This window comes from Heptranchias perlo, chromosome 5 (genome assembly GCF_035084215.1).
Source record: "Heptranchias perlo isolate sHepPer1 chromosome 5, sHepPer1.hap1, whole genome shotgun sequence".
NCBI lineage: Eukaryota > Metazoa > Chordata > Chondrichthyes > Hexanchiformes > Hexanchidae > Heptranchias > Heptranchias perlo.
The window spans coordinates 94,978,481-95,000,601 of NC_090329.1; the positions used below are offsets into that span (position 1 = coordinate 94,978,481).

At 39.5% G+C, this 22,121-nt stretch overlaps 1 protein-coding gene across 2 annotated transcripts in view; it reads left to right on the forward strand.

Moving 5' to 3' along the window:
- hbs1l (HBS1-like translational GTPase) overlaps nt 1–22,121 on the forward strand; it is a 178,321-nt gene that overhangs the window by 148,918 nt on the left and 7,282 nt on the right. For both annotated transcript variants that reach the window (XM_067984845.1, XM_067984848.1), the window contains exons 9-15: nt 2,444–2,590; nt 2,712–2,786; nt 3,597–3,714; nt 3,850–3,918; nt 4,981–5,085; nt 10,408–10,498; nt 19,325–19,433. In XM_067984845.1, the coding sequence (XP_067840946.1) occupies nt 2,444–2,590; nt 2,712–2,786; nt 3,597–3,714; nt 3,850–3,918; nt 4,981–5,085; nt 10,408–10,498; nt 19,325–19,433 (714 nt within the window). The remainder of the gene's footprint in view (nt 1–2,443; nt 2,591–2,711; nt 2,787–3,596; nt 3,715–3,849; nt 3,919–4,980; nt 5,086–10,407; nt 10,499–19,324; nt 19,434–22,121) is intronic.

The window sequence follows — 22,121 nt, forward strand, 5'->3', positions numbered from 1 at the left end:
AATGGACCTTTGCAGCTGCTGCTGGCTGCAACTGGTCTGTTTAAAGAGGGAGTGTTTCCCCCAGCATGGGTAACACACTCTGGGTGGTCCAAAATCCGAATCCTTCTAAAACCTCCAACTAATGAGGTCTGTCAATGACCTCAAGTACCCAGATAATGATCTTAAGTGGGATCCCGCCGGCTTTGATTGCCGGTGGGAGTCCCGCATGCGGGGGCTGCGCGCGCACCGATTCGCGTCATTGGGGAACCCGGAAGTGGGCGGGTTGGAGCTGGGCTCCAGACTCGATCCGGGAATCCTCAATTTTAGGAGCCCCCCCCGCCACGAACGCACCCGCTCGGCCATCCGAAAATTGACCCCATTGACCTAAATCAACTGCTTTTGTTTTAATAGAGGCAATAGTTCAGTATATAATGAGAAAGTGTACTTTTTTTTAGAAACTTTTGTTCCCTAAATTACAAGTTCATTAGTATGTTTCTTGTCCAATCCTCTTATTTATAGGCCCTGTATTTTCACGGTGTAGAATTGATTGGCCGATGCCTTGCAGTCCTATATTAGAATGGAAGTATAGAGATAAAACAATGTGAGTAGGATTAAGAGCATTGAAAGTACCAGTTAACAAGTATTATAACCATGAATACTGAGCATAACAGAAGTGAAAAATGAAAGAAGCAAAGTGACATATTCATCTGTATACAAAGCCCTTGCCTTGGCCTGATTTATTGCTGTGTGTTAGTTACAAAGTGGTGGGATAAACTGGAACCATGTAAAATGATGTCACAGTTAGGCAACAAATGTCTTTGGCAGTACAACAGCATAGCAACAGTGCACAACAGTCATATATCTCCTGTAAAACTTATTTCTGTTATGTGATTCAAACAAACCACCAATTTCAAGAACTGTTACATTATGTAGCTCTTCAAATCCACGTCACTGATGAAAGATTCACAATATAAAAACATCAATGATTAGGAACATAAGTAGTGCGTATGCTGTAAAATAGATTTTATTCACATAAACTATTTTGCACACTATGAAGTCCACTATTAATTGCACAATATTTTTTGGAACTATCACAACACCACATGATATTAATTCAGTGAATTACTCAGTAAGTTAACCTTTACTTGCTCGGTCACTTAATACCTCATTGCTGGTTTCTGTTGTATCAACCTTGTGATCACCTGGTAAGATCAGTATTCACAAAAGCAGCTGGTGGAAGAGTCAGTCCATCAGCTGTGCTCACCTTTCAGTGTTCTCAAAACCAGAAAATTGAACTGATCAGCTAGCTGAAATAGCGGATCTGAGAGCACATTGGTTGTTTAATTCGCTATTTTTTATGCATATATTATTTATGTTCAGGGATTATAGTTCTGAGAGCTGCATTAACTACACCCTCATGGTGTTTGATGCCATCGTCACTACTTGATGTTCATATACCTTTCTACAATGATCAAAGCCATCAATGTTTAATGCTGGCTTTTGTTGGGGCAGTATTTTGGAAGTGCTTTGCCTGTTTAAATCTCAAGATAATGGATTAGGAAGGTCATTCAACTCAACTTCTTTTACCCACACAGTAAGATGTTAAAGTTACCACATTGCAGCATCTAATCATTTCTTAAAAGATTTCAGGTTTTTGCTTCCACTGCTCTATCTGGAAATCCATTCCATCTGTTGATCATTCTGTATGAAGAACAATTTCCTGCTATTATTTCTAAATTTACCTTTTACTAGTTTGAACTTATGTCCCACTCATATAGTTTAATTTAAAGTAATATTCTAGATTAACTTTTTTCATTCTGTTAAATATTTCAATTACTCTAAGATTGCCTCTCACATGCCTCCTTTCCAGGCTACTTGACAAAATTGCTTCAATGTGAAGATCTATAGGCTTTACTTGCAAATGTAAATAAGTGAATGGCCAATGCTAGCTCCCATCCCCAAACTAAGTTAGCTTCATTGGGCAGTTCGGGTGAGGATCCTGCATCTATACCACAAGGGGTGCCTTGGCCCATCTGATCCCTATGCTCTCCTTAAGGCTCTCTAACTCTCCCTGTAAGATGATCCAAGATAGCTGGGATGACATGGTAGCATCCCCTCTTCCTTTGTCCATCTCGAGCTTTAGCCAGAGCAGCACTGAATCTACAAGATGGCCACATCATTCCTCTGTCTTGCAGAATAAATATTGAGGCATTTATTGCCTCCTGTTCCCCTTCTTTCCACCTTGTCTAATTGACATTGCAAAAATAAAACAAATATGACAAAAAAAAGTTTTTAAATAAATTTGTTATTTTAAATAGATTTTATTTTTTTTATATGTTTTAAATTTTTTTTTATATGTTCCGTAAGATATTGGAAAAATTGTACAAATATTTGCTAAGCCTGAAAATTAAATTAATGTGAATTTTGCAGTGACTGTATTTTCAATTTGCCTTCTCATCTCCAGGCTGATGTGGCAATCCTAGTTGTAGATGCAAGCCGAGGAGAATTTGAGGCTGGATTTGAGGCTGGTGGACAGACAAGAGAGCATGCATTGCTAGTTCGCTCTCTTGGTGTAACACAGTTGGCTGTTGCTGTTAATAAAATGGATCAGGTAACTCTAATGAGTCAATGTCTAGCACATTATCTCAGTTCAGTTTATACCACAGTTTCCTGTATCTCATGAGAAAATCGTATGTTCATCCAACGGTGACAGTTTTTGGTTGGTTTTGCAGGTGAATTGGCAACCTGAAAGATTTAAAGAGATTTCTAATAAACTTGGGCACTTCTTGAAGCAGGCAGGTTTCAAGGTAAGACATACTTAAATAATGAGGCTGCAATATTCCATTTTTTCCATAGTACTGAACAGATGGATGATTTATACACTGTGAAATTAAATGCCTCACTTTCCATTTTAAAACCACTCCTGAGTAGTGACTTCATCATAAAACCCAATCTAATGTCACATTATAAAATGCTGTCTCTTTCTGTCATGTGACAGAGCTAAATGGCAAAATTCAGCTTCTATGACAGCAGTTAAAACAGAAGATATGAATTATGGTAAAAATCCAAAAACAAAGCACAAAAAGGTTTTTTTTCCTTACGTATAAATGTTTAGGACTGTACCTCAATTATTTATCTGCTCCTGAAGTGCTGCTGCTACTGCTACTGCTACTCTACTTTTAACATAAATAACGTCATACAAAAACCCATCAGATGCACTACTGCTTTGCAACATATTCCCAGGCATCATTTATTTTCTGCCCTTACTTCCCAAAAACAAAAATAGGGGAAGCTGCATTACATTCCACCCTTGGGTAGAATTTAGCAATTGGCCTGTGGAAACTTTGAACGTTGCAATATTTTCATTGTACAAAGAAATGAAAGGATTACTGTTTTATAAAATTAACACAATAGGAATGTTATCGTTAATGTTTTTAGGTATGTCAATTTTCCTCATTTTAAAGAAATACTTCAATATAGAATTTTTTAATGAATTAGGACGAGGCAAATAATTGAACAAGAAATTTTCTTCTTCTTCACAAAGGATGCAAGGAAGAACCAGTGGTCTAAAAATGTAAAACCTCAGTAAATAACCTCTGCACTTCTGTATTTATTAGGAGTCTGATGTTGCTTACATCCCTACAACTGGACTGAATGGCGAGAATCTAACCACCAGAAGTCAAGTACCTGAACTCAAAGTCTGGTACAATGGACCTTGCCTGTTAGAGCAGATTGGTCAGCATTATGTGATACTTTATTCTTTTCCTTCACCCCATTTTTAATTATAGTAAAATTTCTTAGATAAATATAATCATTCATTTCAATGGGGCACGCTCATGAACTGTATTTCAATATTTCTTTTTCTTTTAGATTCTTTCAAGTCACCACAAAGACTAGTGGAAAAACCATTTAGGTTGTGCGTGTCTGATGTCTTTAAAGGTTTGTGTTTAATAATGTAATGCTTGGCTTGTCCTATTGACCGTGTACTTTTGAACACACCACATGCATTATATGGCATGTGGTGTGTTCAAGTATAAATGCAGGTTCGTTCTTTCTTTATTATCTTCCCGAAGGTCTCTTCCATATCTTACAGGTCAGTCCTGCTGATGTAGTCCAAACAACAGAAGCCATGCACCTATTCTTTTAAATTATTTCCTAATCTCTCATGATACTGTATTATACCTGAAAAATTACACATTTAAAAAACCTTTTATCAGAAAACCGCACTTAAGTAAATTAACAATGTTCCTGGACTACAGTTTGCTGTAGACGAGGGAAGAAAAGCTGAAAATGGATTCTCTGATTGTATTTATGCAGAAATAATTGAACTTTGGAAATATATGCAGTGCACTAAAAGTTAGATATCATGGAAGATTTTATGGTCTGAACAGCATTTTTTTTTGTGCTTCCTTTCTTTGTGGTGGTCTCTTGATAACATGGCCTAAGAATGTGAGTAGGGGACCTGCTCCCAACCTACGCTGCGAAATAGCAGGCCCTCAGAAGCTGTGCAATAGTAGCTGAGAGTGACTTTCCTTCTGTTATTCCCTCCTGGCCTGTTTCTGCTCAGCGTTTCTTTTTGCAGCAAGGTTGAATTTGACAATTGTGCACCATGCCACAGATGCATGCCAGTTTGTAGTAATCCAAAATGCAACACATTAGAGCTCTGTCTTGGTGTTCCTCACTGGTGTTTTAACACAATGTACTTTGGAATGCAGGGGCCTGGTTTTGTGTCTGTGACACTCGTCCTTGAATCTGGAAACGTACACAATAAGAACAAAGCGAAGAAGTTTGGTACATTGAAACTCCATGATTGGATATGGAATACTTTATCTAGATTAACTATATTGAATGATACAATATTAAAAACTACAGTTGTTGAAACTTTTTGTTAGAATGACAGGGGCAAAACTGCTTTCATTGCTTAGACAAATCTACTCTAAATTCTTAGTCACTATGGTTACTTGTTCAACAGTAACTTGTTCAATCACTCACATTTTGCAGATCAAGGATCAGGATTCAGTGTTACTGGTAAAATTGAAGCAGGATATGTTCAAACTGGAGATCGAGTGCTGGTTATGCCTCCAAATGAAACTTGCAGTGTTAAGGGTAAGTGTTACTGTGATCACTTGTTAGGCAGCAACACAGGCCCTTTCCTGAGTAGGCAGTAACTTGGAATTATATTTGTTTTTTTTATTGGTATGCATCAAGATATTACATTAGCAAATTAAAATGATATGTGAGTATCAATATTAAATGGAACAAGATTACAGTTTTTAGTTTAATGGGAGAAAAAAATTATGAATTAAATGATGTATGATAGAAACTCTAATTTTACTTTATAATATTCATGCACATATTTTGACAGCTGTAAGATAACTCCATACTCAAAGGATTAATGGTGACCTGAGGTATATTGGCCTGTGTATTTTGTTTGTTCAAATTCAGCAGCTGGTCGAACCCCAAAAATTATGTACATCTAAGCTTTATAGTTTAGCATTTTTAGAGGCTTGATAAGAATAATAAATGCCTACATATTAAGTGGCAAAAATAATAGCACAGCTGCTTTCCTCATGTGACAAAAATTAATTGGCAGATGTGAAATGCTTAAAATAAATTAAAGATGAAAGGCAAATTGTTAAAACTGACACAAAGGCACAGATTTGTGTCTTTAATCTGTAATAACTGATTTAATTTAGAACTTGAATCATGTTGAGGAATACTATTGGTTTTGTGATTATGCACTGGACTTTTTTAGGCAAAAACAGAAATATTTCCCATTTCATTTGCTTTTCTCTCAGCTGCTACAACTGCTAGTACACAATTTGAGCCATGTCTCACTCAGGAGAACTGCAGGAGTTCTCCAAATCATCTGTTGATGGTTTTAAGTATTGTTGTAGTCAGTTATGTTGTGGTGTCAGCTTTGAGAATGTTATAGAGGTACATCTGTTATACTTACTGAAATTCTCCTTTTAGGAGGTCTATTTTCCTTCCTGTTTTCTTTCCCTGAAGATAAACTGAGTGAATTTCTGTGGGGGTTCTCCCGTTTGTCCGCTGTACCTTTGATGGAAGAGGTGCAGAAACATTGTTTACGCCGTTTTACCAGGTTTCTGTGGCTCTTGCACTGAATGTTTGGCAGCCAAGCAGGAGAACCCCATGGAAATTCATCCCAGAGTTGTAGCTGTGCAGACACTGGCAGTCTTCTGGTGGGTAGTCCAAATAGCTATTCATGTATGAACCTTGACCATCAGTGTTAACAGTCTATTCAGTCATAAGTGGGTGGTACCATTACCAAACCTGATCCTATCTTTACCAGACATCCACACATATGAACTTTCCGTCATTGACCACTGATAAGTGGCAGGAATTCTGGTAGATTTCCTCCAGCCCCTTCCTGGCTGTATAGCTGAATACACTTTCACACAGTTCAGTTACCCCTGAACAATTCAAGGAGCCTTACCTTTGGAGTTTGTGTTTTTGATTTCGTTGCTGATGTGGTACATGCGCTGAATTCATTGTTCTCAGGAAACCATAAGGGCATCTTCTCTCAACCACTTAAAAAGGAGGTTGAAAAATGTCAGGGTGCTTTGTAATGTGGAGTGGGAAATATAGGCCAAGAATGCCAATAATAGTTTTTTTTTAGTATCAATCATGAATGATAGGGTTTGTCATCTTGCATCAGTATCTTATTAACGCCTTCAAGGCTACACCTTTCAGTGGAATAAATACACATTATGAACATAGGTCTGTCATTACAGTTTCTGATGTATTTTTTTACTAATTCAATATGACCCCTATTTGATCAAGGAAATGTGGAGATAGATGAGCCAAGAATGTGTTAATTTTTGATGTATTTTTTTCAGCGTTGTTGGTCCTCTACATTTTCTGTTCTCACTGTTCTGGCACAAGCAGCTCATTAATTCAAAATGATGACTTTGATGATATGCCAGGAGTATTAGAAACTTCTGGTCTTGTTCATAATTTCAGAGCTTAAAATTGATGAGAGTTTATTAAATAAAGTGCTTTCGTTATGTTCACAGTTTTTTTTAGAAGCAGGTCGTCATGTTTTGAAGCGTGTTTTCCTTTGTGGTGAGAAAGTTGGGTTTAGTTGTTGCTGGTTCTTTACCCATTCTGGGAAGTGGTGACTGGGGAAACTGCTGAGCCAGTTGGGGTTAAATCACACTCTGTGTTATCATAATGCCTGATCAGTTTTCATTATTACATTATTTGACGTATTTGTGTGTCAGTTATATCACACTGTTGATGCCAATCATAGATATTAGGTCTTATACAAGCTGTCACATAAACTTGTACAATAGAATTTTTTTTAAAAGAGTGACCCACCAACTGCTACTATGTGTATAAACTTTGCACTTTTGCTTAGGGTACATCACCTTCAGTTTATTTTCTCCAAGCTTTCTCCACTTTTGGTCTTCCCTCCCCACTGCGCCCCATGGCCATATACCTCTTGCGGCCGACCTGTTCCCAGGTTGTCACCTGTGTTGCTTTTGAGCCAGATCCCAGGAGTGCATGAGACTGTCCAGTGATGTTCCTCCCTCTCTGTGCAGAAATGGCAGGCCTTTGCTTGGACTTCCAGAGAGTAGCACTGCTGACAACAGTAGCTTGGGGAATCAAAGCTATGTTCTACCATTCTGTGGTTCCAAGCACTGCGCTTCCTTTGTACTACTTTTACAGAGTATGTGAGTAATGACAAATATAAGGTAACAGCAATGCTAACAGCTAATCCACAGCATCATTGCAGCAGTCGTGACATTATAACTGCAAGTTTGGAGCTGACTCTCACTGGCTATTTCAAATGTAAGGAATCTTACAACACCAGGTTATAGTCCAACAGTTTTATTTGAAAATCACAAGCTTTCAGAGATTATCTCCTTCATCAGGTGAGTGAGTGAAAGGTTCTCAAATCACATATCATATAATAGGCTGGGACACAATCACACCAATCAAAGGTGTCGTTGGTGTTCAGACAGGTGAGCCACGGAAAACAGTACATCCCAGTATACTGAATACACAATGGGTCAGATTACACAGACAAAGAGAGAAAGAGACCCAAAAGGCAGAGAGAGAGAATGTCCAGTTGTATTAAAAACAGATAACTTTTTTTTCCCTGCTGGTGGGATTACGTGTAGCGTGACATGAACCCAAGATCCCGGTTGAGGCCGTCCTCATGGGTGCGGAACTTGTCTATCAATTTCTGCTCGACGATTTTGCGTTGTCGCGTGTCTCGAAGGCCGCCTTGGAGAACGCTTACCCGAAGATCGGTGGCTGAATGTCCTTGACTGCTGAAGTATTCCCCGACTGGGAGGGAACCCTCCCAGTCGGGGAACACGTCAGCAGTCAAGGACGCAACAATCGCCAGACAGGAGGGTTCCCTCCCAGTCGGGGAACACTTCAGCAGTCAAGGACATTCAGCCACCGATCTTCGGGTAAGCGTTCTCCAAGGCGGCCTTCGAGATACACGACAACGCAAAATCGTCGAGCAGAAATTGATAGACAAGTTCCGCACCCATGATGACGGCCTCAACCGGGATCTTGGGTTCATGTCACGCTACACGTAACCCCACCAGCAGGAAAAGAAAAGTTATCTGTTTTTAATACAACTGGACATTCTCTCTCTCTGCCTTTCGGGTCTCTTTCTCTCTTTGTCTGTGTAATCTGACCCATTGTGTATTCAGTATACTGGGATGTACTGTTTTCCGTGGCTAACCTGTCTGAACACCAACGACACCTTTGATTGGTGTGATTGTGTCCCAGCCTAATATAAGATATGTGATTTGAGAACCTTTCACTCACTCATCTGACGAAGGAGATAATCTCCGAAAGCTTGTGATTTTCAAATAAAACTGTTGGACTATAACCTGGTGTTGTAAGATTCCTTACATTTGTACACCCCAGTCCATCACCGGCATCTTCACATCATGGCTATTTCAGGACTAGGCCTGTCTGAATGCTCCCCAGTATTTCAGCTGCATTGCAGAAGTGTTTATTGAATACCTTTTAATTGAATGTCAAAGAAAGTGGTTAACTACTGGAACATTTGTCTCTGCATGAATGTTTTTACTCAGGCACACTCCAGAACAACGTTTTTAAAAAGAATGTTAAGTTACAGTAGCATAGCAAGCAACTCAATATTAAACAAAAAATGTTTTTCTTAATCAGGACCAGAATGTTGATTGAACTGTCTGCATCACATGAAAAATTGGCTTTTTTTAAAGAAAAAAATCCTGTTTGTGAAAATAGATTACTGAGTGAATATGTTTGAAATGGGTACAAGTTGCAAATGTTTGCCCCACTGTATAGAATAGAAGTGGTTGAGCATTTCAAAAATCCACAATATCAGAAGATAGATATGGGCTGAACTGGATGGATAAATGCGGTGAACAACTGAAAAGCTAGAAAAATTTAAGTCTTCCATCATTAGTTTGGCAAGGTCCTTGGAGTCAGTTACTGCTAATTGATTCTATTAGAAAGATGCTTACATTTCAGTTTTGGTTATGTTTTGTTAGTTTTATTTTAACTTTCCTTCTATACTAGCTGTTTTTGCAACACTGCTTGATGCCATTTTGTCATCATCAGAGTATCCTTCATCAAGCTCAACTGTTAATTACCTGAAGATGCTTTGTGGCTGCCTGGATTTCATGCAAGATGGTCCAGTACCAGTAGAGAAATCACTACTATCCAAAAAGAAATTATCTAGGGTTCAGAAATGTCTAAAACAATTATATCCAAGATTTAGCTAGTTTCTTAATTATGTAGGTTTAAGAAGTTCAGACTGCAGAGATGCCAATTTTAAAGAGGTTTGACACTGGTCTAATGATGGTTAGTGATAAACGGTGTGAGGTTTGTGGTATCAGGTGTGGTAATGTGCACATTCACTTCACATTAAAAGTGGTAAGCTTTCTTTTGGTTTACTCATTTATGCCATAACTCCATAAACGGGCATTATCTATTAAAACGTTCAGTGGTATTTTTTTTACACGCTTGTAAGCAGTTACTTGTTACCAAACAGTGTGACCTGATGAAAAACATAACAGAAAATTCTTCTTGAATATCAATCAGGAAGTGCTGCGTAAGAACTAGTGAAATGTGAAAAACAGAGTAACGAACAAAAAGTGGTTACATGAACTGTTTAAACACTGTTAACGAATTTGACCACTTTCAAATTCAAATTGGAGTCATTATGCAAAATTTGCAAATCTGATGTGCTTTTCTCACGTTATATCAGAACATGCAGGATGCTGTGTAATGGTCGTTGCATACTTCAAAACTGCTCATTCATGTTGAGAAATTATGACTCAGATTAGTGTCAACCAAAGTTAAAAACATTTTAAATGCACATTTCACTGATATTGCATTCTGTGTCATAACCCGGAAAGCTGACTGTGGGGTTACAAATTTACTCATTTCCAGGAATCACCTTACACGGTGAGCCAGTCGATTGGGCAGCAGCAGGGGATCACGTCATTCTCACTGTGACTGGAGTGGATATTATAAAAATAAAGTAAGTTTTTGTTTTTTTGATATCTTCGTTTAGGGGTGTCATGCTTTTCTTTATGGCTCAACATCCTTTTCATGTAGCCACAAACATACCAGCTCTTTCCAGCTTAAAATAAATGTACATATATTTTAAAAAGTGATCAGTAGAGTTCAGCAGAAATATATTCTGCTAAAAAAACAAGAACAAACTAGCCAATAATGAGACTCCATGGACGAATGAAGGGATAAGGGTAAAATTGAATCTAAAGAAAAAAGCATACACCAAGACAGCAAAGGAGAGGATGACATAAAGGAAAAGTTTTAAAAATACAATTAGGAAGACAAAGAGGAATTATGAAATGGAATTATCAAAGAATATAAAAATAAATAATAAAATATTCTATAGACACATAAATAACAAAAGGAGAATTAAGATAGGGATAGAGCCCACTAAGAGATGCACAAATTCACAAGTAATGACAGTGAAATGGTAGAAAAATTAGATAGTTACTTTGCCTCAGTTTTTACCACGGAAACTAACAAGGTGGACATGACATCAGAAGAAGAGATCAAAAAGGATATCAAGACATTTAAGATGTGCATCCCGCCTACTCTAAGAAACTAGGGAAGAGAAGAGATAGCAGAGGCACTGGTATGTGTGTGTATATATATATATATATTTATATATATCTATGCATCTGCTATCTCTCTATATAAAATATATATATAAAAATCAATTGAAAAGGGAATAGTGCCAGAGAACTGGTGGACAGCTAATGTTATTCCTATACTCAAATCCAGGGAACGGTAGACCAGTTAGCTTAACATTGGTGGTAAGAAAGATATAGGAATCTTTAATCAAAGATGTAATAGAAAAACATCTAGAAATTGAAAATATAATAAAGAATAATCAGCATGGATTTCAAAAGCGAAGGTCATGTTTTATTAACCTTATTCATTACTTTGAAGAAGTAACAGAAAGAGTAGACAAGGGTAATGCAGTGGATGTGAAGTACATGGACTTTTAAAGTACCTTTGAGAAGGTACCGCATAGAAGATTCATGAACTGAGGTCAGAGCATGTGAACTCGGGATAAGTAGCAGAATGGATAGCAACTTGGCTACAAAACAGAAAACAGAGAGTAGGGGTTAAAGGTAGTTACTTAGACTGGCGGAAGGTGGGAAGTGGTATTCCACAGTGATAGGAGCTGGGACCACTGTTGTTCACCATTTACATAAATAATTTGGACTCAGGAATCGGAAGTACAATATCAAAATTTGCGGATGACACCAAATTGGAGGGGGGGGGGTATAGTTAATACTGAGGAGGACTGCAACAAAATACTGGCGCATAAACACTGGCACAGGAAGCCAAATGCGCTGTTTCTGTGCTGTAAATTGTATGTAATTTAAAAACCGTGGGTATATAAAATTCAAATCATTAATAAGCAGAACTTAATGATCACTTTACTTTGCATTACACAGCATGCACTGAATTTTTTTTTCATACCCCAAACCTTTCACAATACAACATCCCAACCGGTGCATAATAGCATTTGAGTATAAGAAATAGGAGCAGGAGTATGCCATACGGCCCCTCGAGCCTGCTCCACCATTCAATTAGATCATGGCTGATCTTCGACCTTAACTCCACTTTCCCACCCGATCCCCATATGCCTTGATTCTCCTAGAGTCCAAAAATCTATCCATCTCAGCCTTGAATATGTTCAATGACTCAGCATCCCTCTGGGGTAGAGAATTCCAAAGATTCACAACACTCTGCGTGAAAAAATTCCTCCTAATCTCAGTCTTGAATGGCCGACCCTGTATCCTGTGATAATGCCACCTAGTTCTAGACTCTCTAGCCAGGCGAAAAAATCTCTCAGCATCTAGCCTGTCAAGCCCCCTCATAATCTTATGTTTCAATGAGATCACCTCTCATTCTTCTAAACTCCAGAAAGTATAGGCTCATTCTACTCAACCTCTCTTCATAGGACACCCCTCTCATCCCAGGAATTAATCTAGTGAACCTTCGTTGCACAGCCTCTAAGGCAAGTATATGCTTCCTTAGATAAGGAGCCCAAAACTGTACGCAGTACTCCAAGTGAGGTCTCACCAATGCTCTGTACAACTGTAGTAAGACTTCCTTACTCTTGTACTCCAACCCCCTTGCAGTAAAGGCCAACATGCCATTTGCCTTCCTAATTGCTGTACCTGCATACTGTTTCTTGTGAGAGGACACCCGAGTCTCTATGAACACCAATATTTAAGTTTCTCACCATTTAAAAAATATTCTGTTTTTCTATTCTTCCTACCAAAGTGAATGACCTCACATTTCCCCACATTATACTCCATCTGCCACCTTCTTGTCCACTCACTTAACCTGTCTATATCCTTTTGCAGACTCTTTGTGTCCTCTTCACAGCTTACTTTCTCATCTAGCTTTGTATCATCAGCAAACTTGGATACAGCCTGCCAGCCTGAGAATGATCCATTTATCCCTACTCTCTGTTTTCTGTCCTTTAACCAATCCTCTCTCCATACTAATATATTACCCCCAACCCCATGAGCCCTTATCTTGCGTAACAAGTTGTATGTGGCACCTTATCAAATATACTACATCCATATACATTTTCCTGACTACTGATGTCAGGCTAACTGGCTTGTAGTTCCCTGTTTTCTCTCTCCCTCGCTTCTTGAATATCGAGGTAACATTTGCTACTTTCCAATCCACTGGGACCATTTCAGAATCTTGAGAATTTTGGAAGATCATAACCGATGCAGCCACCTCTTTTAGAACCCTGGGATGTAGGCCATCAAGACGAGGGGATTTATCGGCTTTTAGTCCCGTTAGTTTGTCTGGTACTTTTTCTCCAGTGATATTAATTATATTAAGTTCCTCACTCTCATTTACCCCTTGATTCTCATTATTTTTGGTATGCTTTTTGTGTCTTCTACTGTGAAGACAGATACAAAATATTTGTTTAACGCATCTGCAGTTTCCTGATTTCCCCATTATAATTTCTCCAGTCTCAGCCTCTAAGGAACCAATGTTTACTTGTAGAAGCTCTCACAATCCATTTTTATATTTCTTGCTAGTTTACTTTCATATTCTATTTTCTCCCTTTTTATCAATTTTTTGGTGGCCCTTTATTGGCTTCTAAAACTCTCCCAATCCCCAGGCTTATTACTCTTCTTGGCAACATTATAGGCCTCTTCTTTCAATCTAGTACTCTCCTTAACTTCCTTAGTTAGCCACAGGTGGATCACTTTTCCCATGGAGTTTTTATTTCTCAATGGAATGTATATTTGTTGAGAATATTGAAATATTTCTTTAAATGTTTGCCGTTGCTTTTCAGTTGTCAAACCCTTTAATTTAATTTCCCAATCTACCTTTGACAACTTGTCCTTATAACTGTGTAATTGGCTTTATTTAAGTTTAAGACTCTAATTTCTGACTTAAGTACATTACTTTCAAAGTCAATGTGAAATCCTATCATATTATGATCGCTCTTCTCCAGAGGTTCTTTTTCTGTCAGATTACTAATTAACCCTATCTCATTACACAATACAAGATCTAAAATAGCCTGTTCCCTGGTTGGTTCCATGACATATTGCTCCAGGAAACCATCTCGAATACATTCCATGAACTCGCCTTCCAAACTACCTTTGCCAATTTGATTTGTCCAAATGCAGATTAAAGTCCCCAATGATTACTGCATTACCTATTATTTCATGATTAACAATCTGTCCAATGGTATAGCTACTATTAGGGGTCTATAAACCATTCCCACCAGTGTTTTCTGCCCCTTGTTATTTCTTTGTTCCACCCATACTGATTCTACTTCCCGATCCTCCGAGCCAAAATCCTTTCTCACCTGCTGTCCTTATGTCATAAGAACATAAGAAATAGGAGCAGGCGTAGGCCAATCGGCCCCTCGAACCTGCACCGCCATTCAATAAGATCATGGCTGATCTGATCCTAACCTCAAATCTAAATTCATGTCCAATTTCCTGCCCGCTCCCCGTAACCCCTAATTCCCTTTACTTCTAGGAAACTGTCTATTTCTGTTTTAAATTTATTTAATGATGTAGCTTCCACAGCTTCCTGGGGCAGCAAATTCCACAGACCTATTACCCTCTGAGTGAAGAAGTTTCTCCTCATCTCAGTTTTGAAAGAGCAGCCCCTAAATCTAAGATTATGCCCCCTAGTTCTAGTTTCACCCATCCTTGGGAACATCCATACCGCATCCACCCGATCAAGCCCCTTCACAATCTTATATGTTTCAATAAGATCGCCTCTCATTCTTCTGAACTCCAATGAGTAGAGTCCCAATCTACTCAACCTCTCCTCATATGTCCGCCCCCTCATCCCCGGGATTAACCGAGTGAACCTTCTTTGTACTGCCTCGAGAGCAAGTATGCCTTTTCTTAAGTATGGACACCAAAACTGTATGCAGTATTCCAGGTGCGGTCTCACCAATACCTTATATAACTGCAGCAATACCTCCCTGTTTTTATATTCTATCCCCCTAGCAATAAAAGCCAACATTCCGTTGGCCTTCTTGATCACCTGCTGCACCTGCATACCAACTTTTTGATTTTCTTGCACTAGGACCCCCAGATCCCTTTTTACTGCAGTACTTTCCAGTTTATTGTCATCCTTATTGTTAGGGCTACACCCCCTCCTTTTCCATTCTGCCTATCTTTCCCCTGGCTAGGGAATCTAGAATTAGGGGGCATAATCACAGGATATGGGGTCGGCCATTCAAGACTGAGATGAGGAGGAATTTCTTCACGCAGAGGGTTGTGAATCTTTGGAATTCTCTACCCCAGAGGGCTGTGGATGCTGAGTTATTGAATATTTTCAAGGCTGAGATAGATAGATTTTTAGACTCTCGGGGAATCAAGGGATATGGGGATTGGGCGGGAAAGTGGAGTTAAGGTCGAAGATCAGCCATGATCTGATTGAATGGCTGAGCAGGTTCAAGGGGCCGTATGGCCTACTACTCCTCCTATTTCTTACGTTCTAATTGTCATGTACCCTGGAATATTTAATTCCCAACCTTGATCATTTTGCAACCACGTCTCTGTAATGGTTATTAGGTCAAACCCATTTATCTCTTTGTGCAATTAATTCATCTTTCTTGTTATGAATGCTCTGTGCATTCAGATAAAGTGCCTTTAATTTTGACTTTTTACCATTTTTTTTCCTGCTTTGACCTTACTTGTTGTTGCACTATTATTGGTAAACTCTCTGACCCTTCCTGCCACACTCTGCTTATCTTTACCCAAGTCACTACACTGTTCTGTTGTCTTAACTTTTCTCATTAGCTTTCTAAATTTCCCCTCACCTGACTGTTCTTCCTCCCCCCACCCCCAACCTTTTTAGTTTAAAGCCCTATCTACAGCCCTAGTTATTTGATTCGCCAGGACGCCGGCCCCAGCCCAGTTTAAGTGGAGCCCGTCCCATCGGAACAGCTCCCTCTTTCCCCAGTACTGGTGCCAGTGCCCCATCAATCGATACCCCTTCCTCCCACAACACTCTTAGAGCCACGCATTTAACTCTCTGATCTGTTTCTCCCTATGCCAATTTGCATGTGACTCAGGTAGTAACCGAGAGATTATTACCTTTGAGGTTCTGCTTATTAATTTAGACCTTAGCTCCTCAAGCTGAGCTGTCTCAGCAGAACCTCATTCCTAGTTCTACCTATATCGTTGATCCCTATGTGGACCACGATAACTGGATCCTCCCCTTCATGCTCCAAATTCTTTTCCAGCCGCGAGGAGATGTCCTTAACCCTGGCACTGGGCAGGCAACACAACCTTCGGGACTCTCGGTCGCGGCTGCAGAGAGCAGTGTCTGTCCCCCTGACTATACTGTCTCCTACCACTACCACATTCCTTTTCACTTCCCCCACTTGAATGGCCTCCTGTACCACAGTGCTATGGTCAGTTAGCCCATCCTCCCTGCAATCCTTGCTCTCATCCATTTAGGTAGCAAGTACCTTGTACCTGTTGGAGAAGGTCAAGAGCCAAGGCTCCTCCATCACTACATCCTGGGTCCCCATACCTGCCTGACATGCAGTCACACCCTCCTATCCCTGACCACTGAACGAATCTAAACTACTACCTAATTTAAGGGGAGTGACTGCCTCCTGGATCAGAGTGCCCAAATAACTCTCCTCCTCCCAGATGCATCGCAATGTCTGCAGCTCGGACTTCAGCCCAACAATTCTGAGCTGAAGTTCCTCCAGCTGCAGACATTTACTTGCAGATGTGTTTGCCTGGGATCTTCTCGCTGCTCTCCACAGACTCCCACATGCTGCAGTTACAACACACCACCTGCCCTGCCATTCCTTGTCTACCAAGAATTTATTTATTCACTTTAATTGAGTTTTTAAATCAGTCGCTATTCTTCATTTTATTGACTAATTCATTTATCTAGTTTAAATTATTGTTTTAAGCTCATAATTAATTATTGTTTTAAGCTCTTAGTTAAACCCCTGCTCTAAGCTGGAGAAAAAATAAATGATACTCACCAACCAATCACCTACCCGCTGACATGTAACGTCACTTTTTCAATTTCTGTCTGTGATGAGTTGACTTACCGCGCGCTGCCTCGCCCCCGGCCGCGCGCTGGCTCGCCCCCGACCGCGCCTCTTATCCCCCCGCTCTCTCGGGCCGTGCGCTGACTCGCCTCCGACCCGCCCCTTATCCCCCCCCCGCTCTCTCGGGCCGTGCGCTGACTCGCCTCCGACCCGCCCCTTATCCCCCCGCTCTCTCGGGCCGTGCGCTGACTCGCCTCCGACCCGCCCCTTATCCCCCCGCTCTCTCGGGCCGTGCGCTGACTCGCCTCCGACCCGCCTCTTATCCCCCCACTCTCTCAGACCTTGTGCTGACTCGCTCCCGACCGTGCGCTGACTCGCCTTTGACCCGCCCCTTATCCCCCCGCTCTCTCGTGCTGTATTACCACTAATGTTGGCTCTTTTATGGGCAGGGTGGAGATCTGCTTACACTATGGGACAGCCTGTCCATGTCCAAAGTAGCCTACACATTTCCGTCAATATTTTAATATATGTCCAGTTTTCAATTTGGCCAACAGTGCAGAATCTGTTTAAAGGAGATAGTAACTGTATGGTAAGTGTTGTTAATGGTAAGTACCTACCCATGGATCACTCTGAATAGATTCAGTCTTTTTTTTTAAAAAAAAGAATGAATTTATATGCATATGGAGGTGAGGGATGATATTTGTGAATGAAGCGCCATTTCTGCTTTTGGTAACCAATATCATAGAATTACATAGAATCTATAACACAGAAAAAGGCCATTCGGCCAAATTGGTCTGTGCCAGTGTTTATACTCCACACAAGCCTCCTCCCACTCTAAATACCTCTTCCCATCCTGCCGGTGTATCAGTCTATAGAATTACATCAGGCACTCTGGTATAGTGCAGACAAATGCAGGGTAATGCCTCCTGTATTCAGCTCCAATAATGTCGCTTAGCCCTAATTACAGAAGTTTACACCCTACTGAACCAGTTTTAATTTTCCCACTTCCCACAATAGTAATCCTTGTGGTCTATCTGAGTCAGATAGTCAGTTATGGGGTAATTTTGTCTTTAGAGCTGCATCCTCCTAGGAACTGGATTGCCCCACAACCATTTCAAATGAAACCTTTACACCTAGCAGAGAGAAGAGACTTTCAGCCCATCAATCTTAGCTGGATTTGAACTCAGATCCTAGAGTAATAGTGACCGTGCGCTGTCACTGTGCCATCTAAAATCTTAGGTTTGATTTTTTAAAGAGTACTAATTTTTAAAAATTCTCTTTTGTGTATTTAATGTCATAATGCTATGAATTTAATTTTTTGCTGTTGAATCACTGTGTCCTTTGATTGCTGAAAGTTGCACAGTCCATTCACAATGTAGATTACAAAACTATTCCTACATTTTCTATTTAAATTCGTCAATAGCAACACGAACTTGCATTTATATAGCATCTTTATCATAAAGAAATGTCTCAAGTTGCCTCACAAATAAGTATAACTAACAGACATTTCCAATGCTCAAAATGAAGGCCACATTTCAACTAGGCACCAAAACCAGTAGTTAATGTAAATTATTGGCCTGTACCTTTAGGGGAAAATGATAAATGAGAAACTGAGCTGCCAATGTAATAGAATTTTAAACATGGACTTGCTGTACTGTAGACACACAGGTGTCTTTTGGGGCTGGTTTGTAAAAATTTGCGTGCAAGAAGTCTTGTGCTCTTGGAAGTACAGTGCATTGTTCGTGTGTTGGTTTTGCAATGCAGCTGCATTGCCACAATTGCTGGTCTGTTGTTAAAGGCTTTTAAATTGGAAGTGGATAAGTAATTGAAATGACTGTGGAGAAAGGGCAGGGGAATGAAAGCTGGCACAGGCGCAATGGGCAGAATGACCTGCTTCAAAATGCTGTAAAATTTTATGTTTTTATGAAAATCACAATCTTTTGTAACATGTCTGAATTTTTTACAAAAGGAGTAGCTCCCTATTTTAAAACACAATGCTTCATTTAGCTAGAGGTCGCTTCTTCCATTTTAAAACACACGTTCATTCTGACTGTTAAGTATATAGCTGTGTAACTATTAAGCTGTGGCAGTTGAGGTCATTTTATATATTCAGGTTTTGCTATGCATTAATGTCTGATTCCTCACCAAATAGAATCACAATTTAACATAATATATAAACTGATATAATATAAACATTTTTGAAACCAAATTGCATTAACATACAGAAGTTGTTTAACCTCAATTACAGTCTGTTTTTGACAAGTTCTGCTGACTTTTGTCTTTTATTTTCTCTTCCTATAGTGTGGGATGTATTTTTTGTGATCAGAAAGCACCTATAAAAACATGCACGAGGTTTAGAGCTAGAGTTCTTATTTTCAATATTGATATTCCAATCACACAAGGTTTACCAGTAAGTGCACTTTTCTTTTATCGCATTAATTTAGAATTCAGTAAATGACAGTGGGGATTAAAAGCAAAATTGCACTTGGAAGCACAAACTTTCTATAGCAGTCCAGCATACTTTTTCTTGTCTTAATTGAATTTTAGGGCATGTTTTAAGTTTCTCACGTGCACTTATCATAGTATGTTAGAGCACAAAAGGAGGCCATTTGGCCCATCGTGCATGTGCTAGCTCTTTGAAAGAGCTATCCAATTAGTCCCATTCCCCTGCTCTTTCCCCACGGCCCTGTAAATTTTTTCCCTTTGAGTATTTATCCAATTCCCTTTTGAAAGTTATTATTGAATCTGCTTCCCTCACTTTTCAGGCAGTGCATTCCAGATCATAACAACTCTCTGCCTTAAAACAATGTTTCCTCATGTCACTGTGTCCTCTGGTTACTGACCCTTCCACCACTGGAAACAATTTCTCCTTATTTACTCTATCAAAACTGTTCATGATTTTGAACTCGTCTATCAAATTTCCTCTTGACCTTCTCTGCTCCACAGAGAATATTCCTAGCTTCTCCAGTCTCTCCATGTAACTGAAGTCCCTCATCCCTGGTACCATTCTAGTAAATCTTTTCTGCACAATTTCTAAGGCCTTGACATCCTTCCTAAAATGTGGTGCCCAGAATTGAATACTCTAGCTGAGACCCAACCAGTGTTTTATAAAGGTTTAGCATAACCTCCTTGCTTTTGTACTTTATGCCAGGATCCTATATGCTTTTTAACAGCCTTCTCAACTTGTCCTGCCATTTGTGCACGTACACCCCCATTCACCATTTAATTAATATTGCCTCTCCTCATTCTTCCTACCAAAATGTATCACTTCACACTTCTCTGCATTAAATTTCATCTGCCATGTATCTGCCCATTTCACCAGTTTGTCTATGTCCTCCTGAAGTCTGTTACTATTCTCCACATTGTTTACTACATTTCCGAGTTTCATGTTATCTGCAAACTTTGAAATGAAACCCCCGATATCCAAGTCCAGGACATTAATACATATCAAAAAGAGCAGTGGTCCTAATACTGACCCCTGGGGAACACCACTGTATACTTCCATCACCACTGCACTCTGTTTTCTGTCCCCTAGCCAATTTTGTATCCACGCTGCCACTGTTCTCTTTAATCCCATGAGCTTTAATTTTGCTAACAAGTCTATTATGTGGTACTTTATCAAATGCCTTTTGAAAGTCCATATACAGAACACCAAACGCACTACCCTCATCAACCCTCTCCATTATCTCATGAAAGAACTCAATCAAGTTAGTCAAACACGATTTTCCCTTAACAAATCTCTGCTGACTTTCATTTATTAGCCCATACTTTTTCAAGTGCCAATTAATTTTGTCCCGTATTATTGTCTCTAAAATTTTCCCTACCACCGTCGTTAGGCTGACTGGCCTGTAATTGCCAAGTTTATCCCTCCCTCCTTTTTTGAACAGGAGTGTAAAATTTGCAATTCACCAGTCCTCTGGCACCACCCCCATATCTCAGGAGGATTGGAAGATTATGGTCAGAGCCTCTGCAATTTCTACTCTTATTTCCCTCGCTAACCTAGGATGCATCCCATCTGGACCGGTGATTTTTCTATTTTGAGTACTACCAACCTTTTAAGTATCTCCTCTTTATCTTTTTTTATCCTATCCAATATATTACTGCTACATTGTCAGCATCCTCTTCTCTAGTGAAGTGTAGTATTCATTTAGTACCTCAGCCATGCCCTCTGCCTCCACAAGAAGATCTCCTTTTTTGTTCCTAATTGACCCCACCCTTTCTTTGACTATCCTTTTACTATTTATATGTTTATAAAAGACTTTTGGGTTCCCTTTTATGCTAGTCACTAATCTATTCTCATACTCGTTCTTTTCTCCTCTTATTCCCTTTTTCAGGCCTCCTCTGTATTTAGCTTGATTCTCTACAGTATTATGAACTTTAGATTTGTCATAAGCATGTGAAAATATGTCAATTGCAGATTTTCTATGGTGAACCAAGTTGTGTGCTCTTTTGAGCAGAAATATTGGGTTAATATATGAACTCACTCACTGAACTCTGATACCATGATGCCACTTGTTACAATGCTTTGTATATCTGACTCTGCAAGGTGCAAGTTAAAATCAGATTTCCATACTTGGGATATTACAGTCAAGCAATAACATAGCCAGAAAACATCCTAGCTCATTTCGTAAATGCAGTGAATGTATTACAAGCCAAATGCTAGACAGAGGCCTGCATTAAATTGCCTTTATTGTCACTCATTTGATAATTTGTGCCTCTTTTCAGCCCTCGGGAGCTACACAGCCAAACTCACAAAGAAATAATTTATGTCATTGGATTTTTGAATTCTTTAATAAAGACATATTGGGATGTCCTGAACCTGTTTTATTAAGAATTTGTTTGACTTGGAAAAATAAGCTTGAAGAGCTTATTTTTAAAATTGTTTAAATCATGTATCTGCAACTAAAATCAATTGTGCCATTTTTAACTAGCGTGGCTATGCAAAAATGAAGTCACTGGAGTTGTTAGCCTTTTAGTGATCCATAGAACCTCGGCAGTTTCAGAATTTAAAGTGGCTTCTTTCTCTCTTGACCCCCTTCACCACACTAAATGAATCTTGCCATCATGCTCCTACCTCCAACTCTTCAAATCCTAGTTA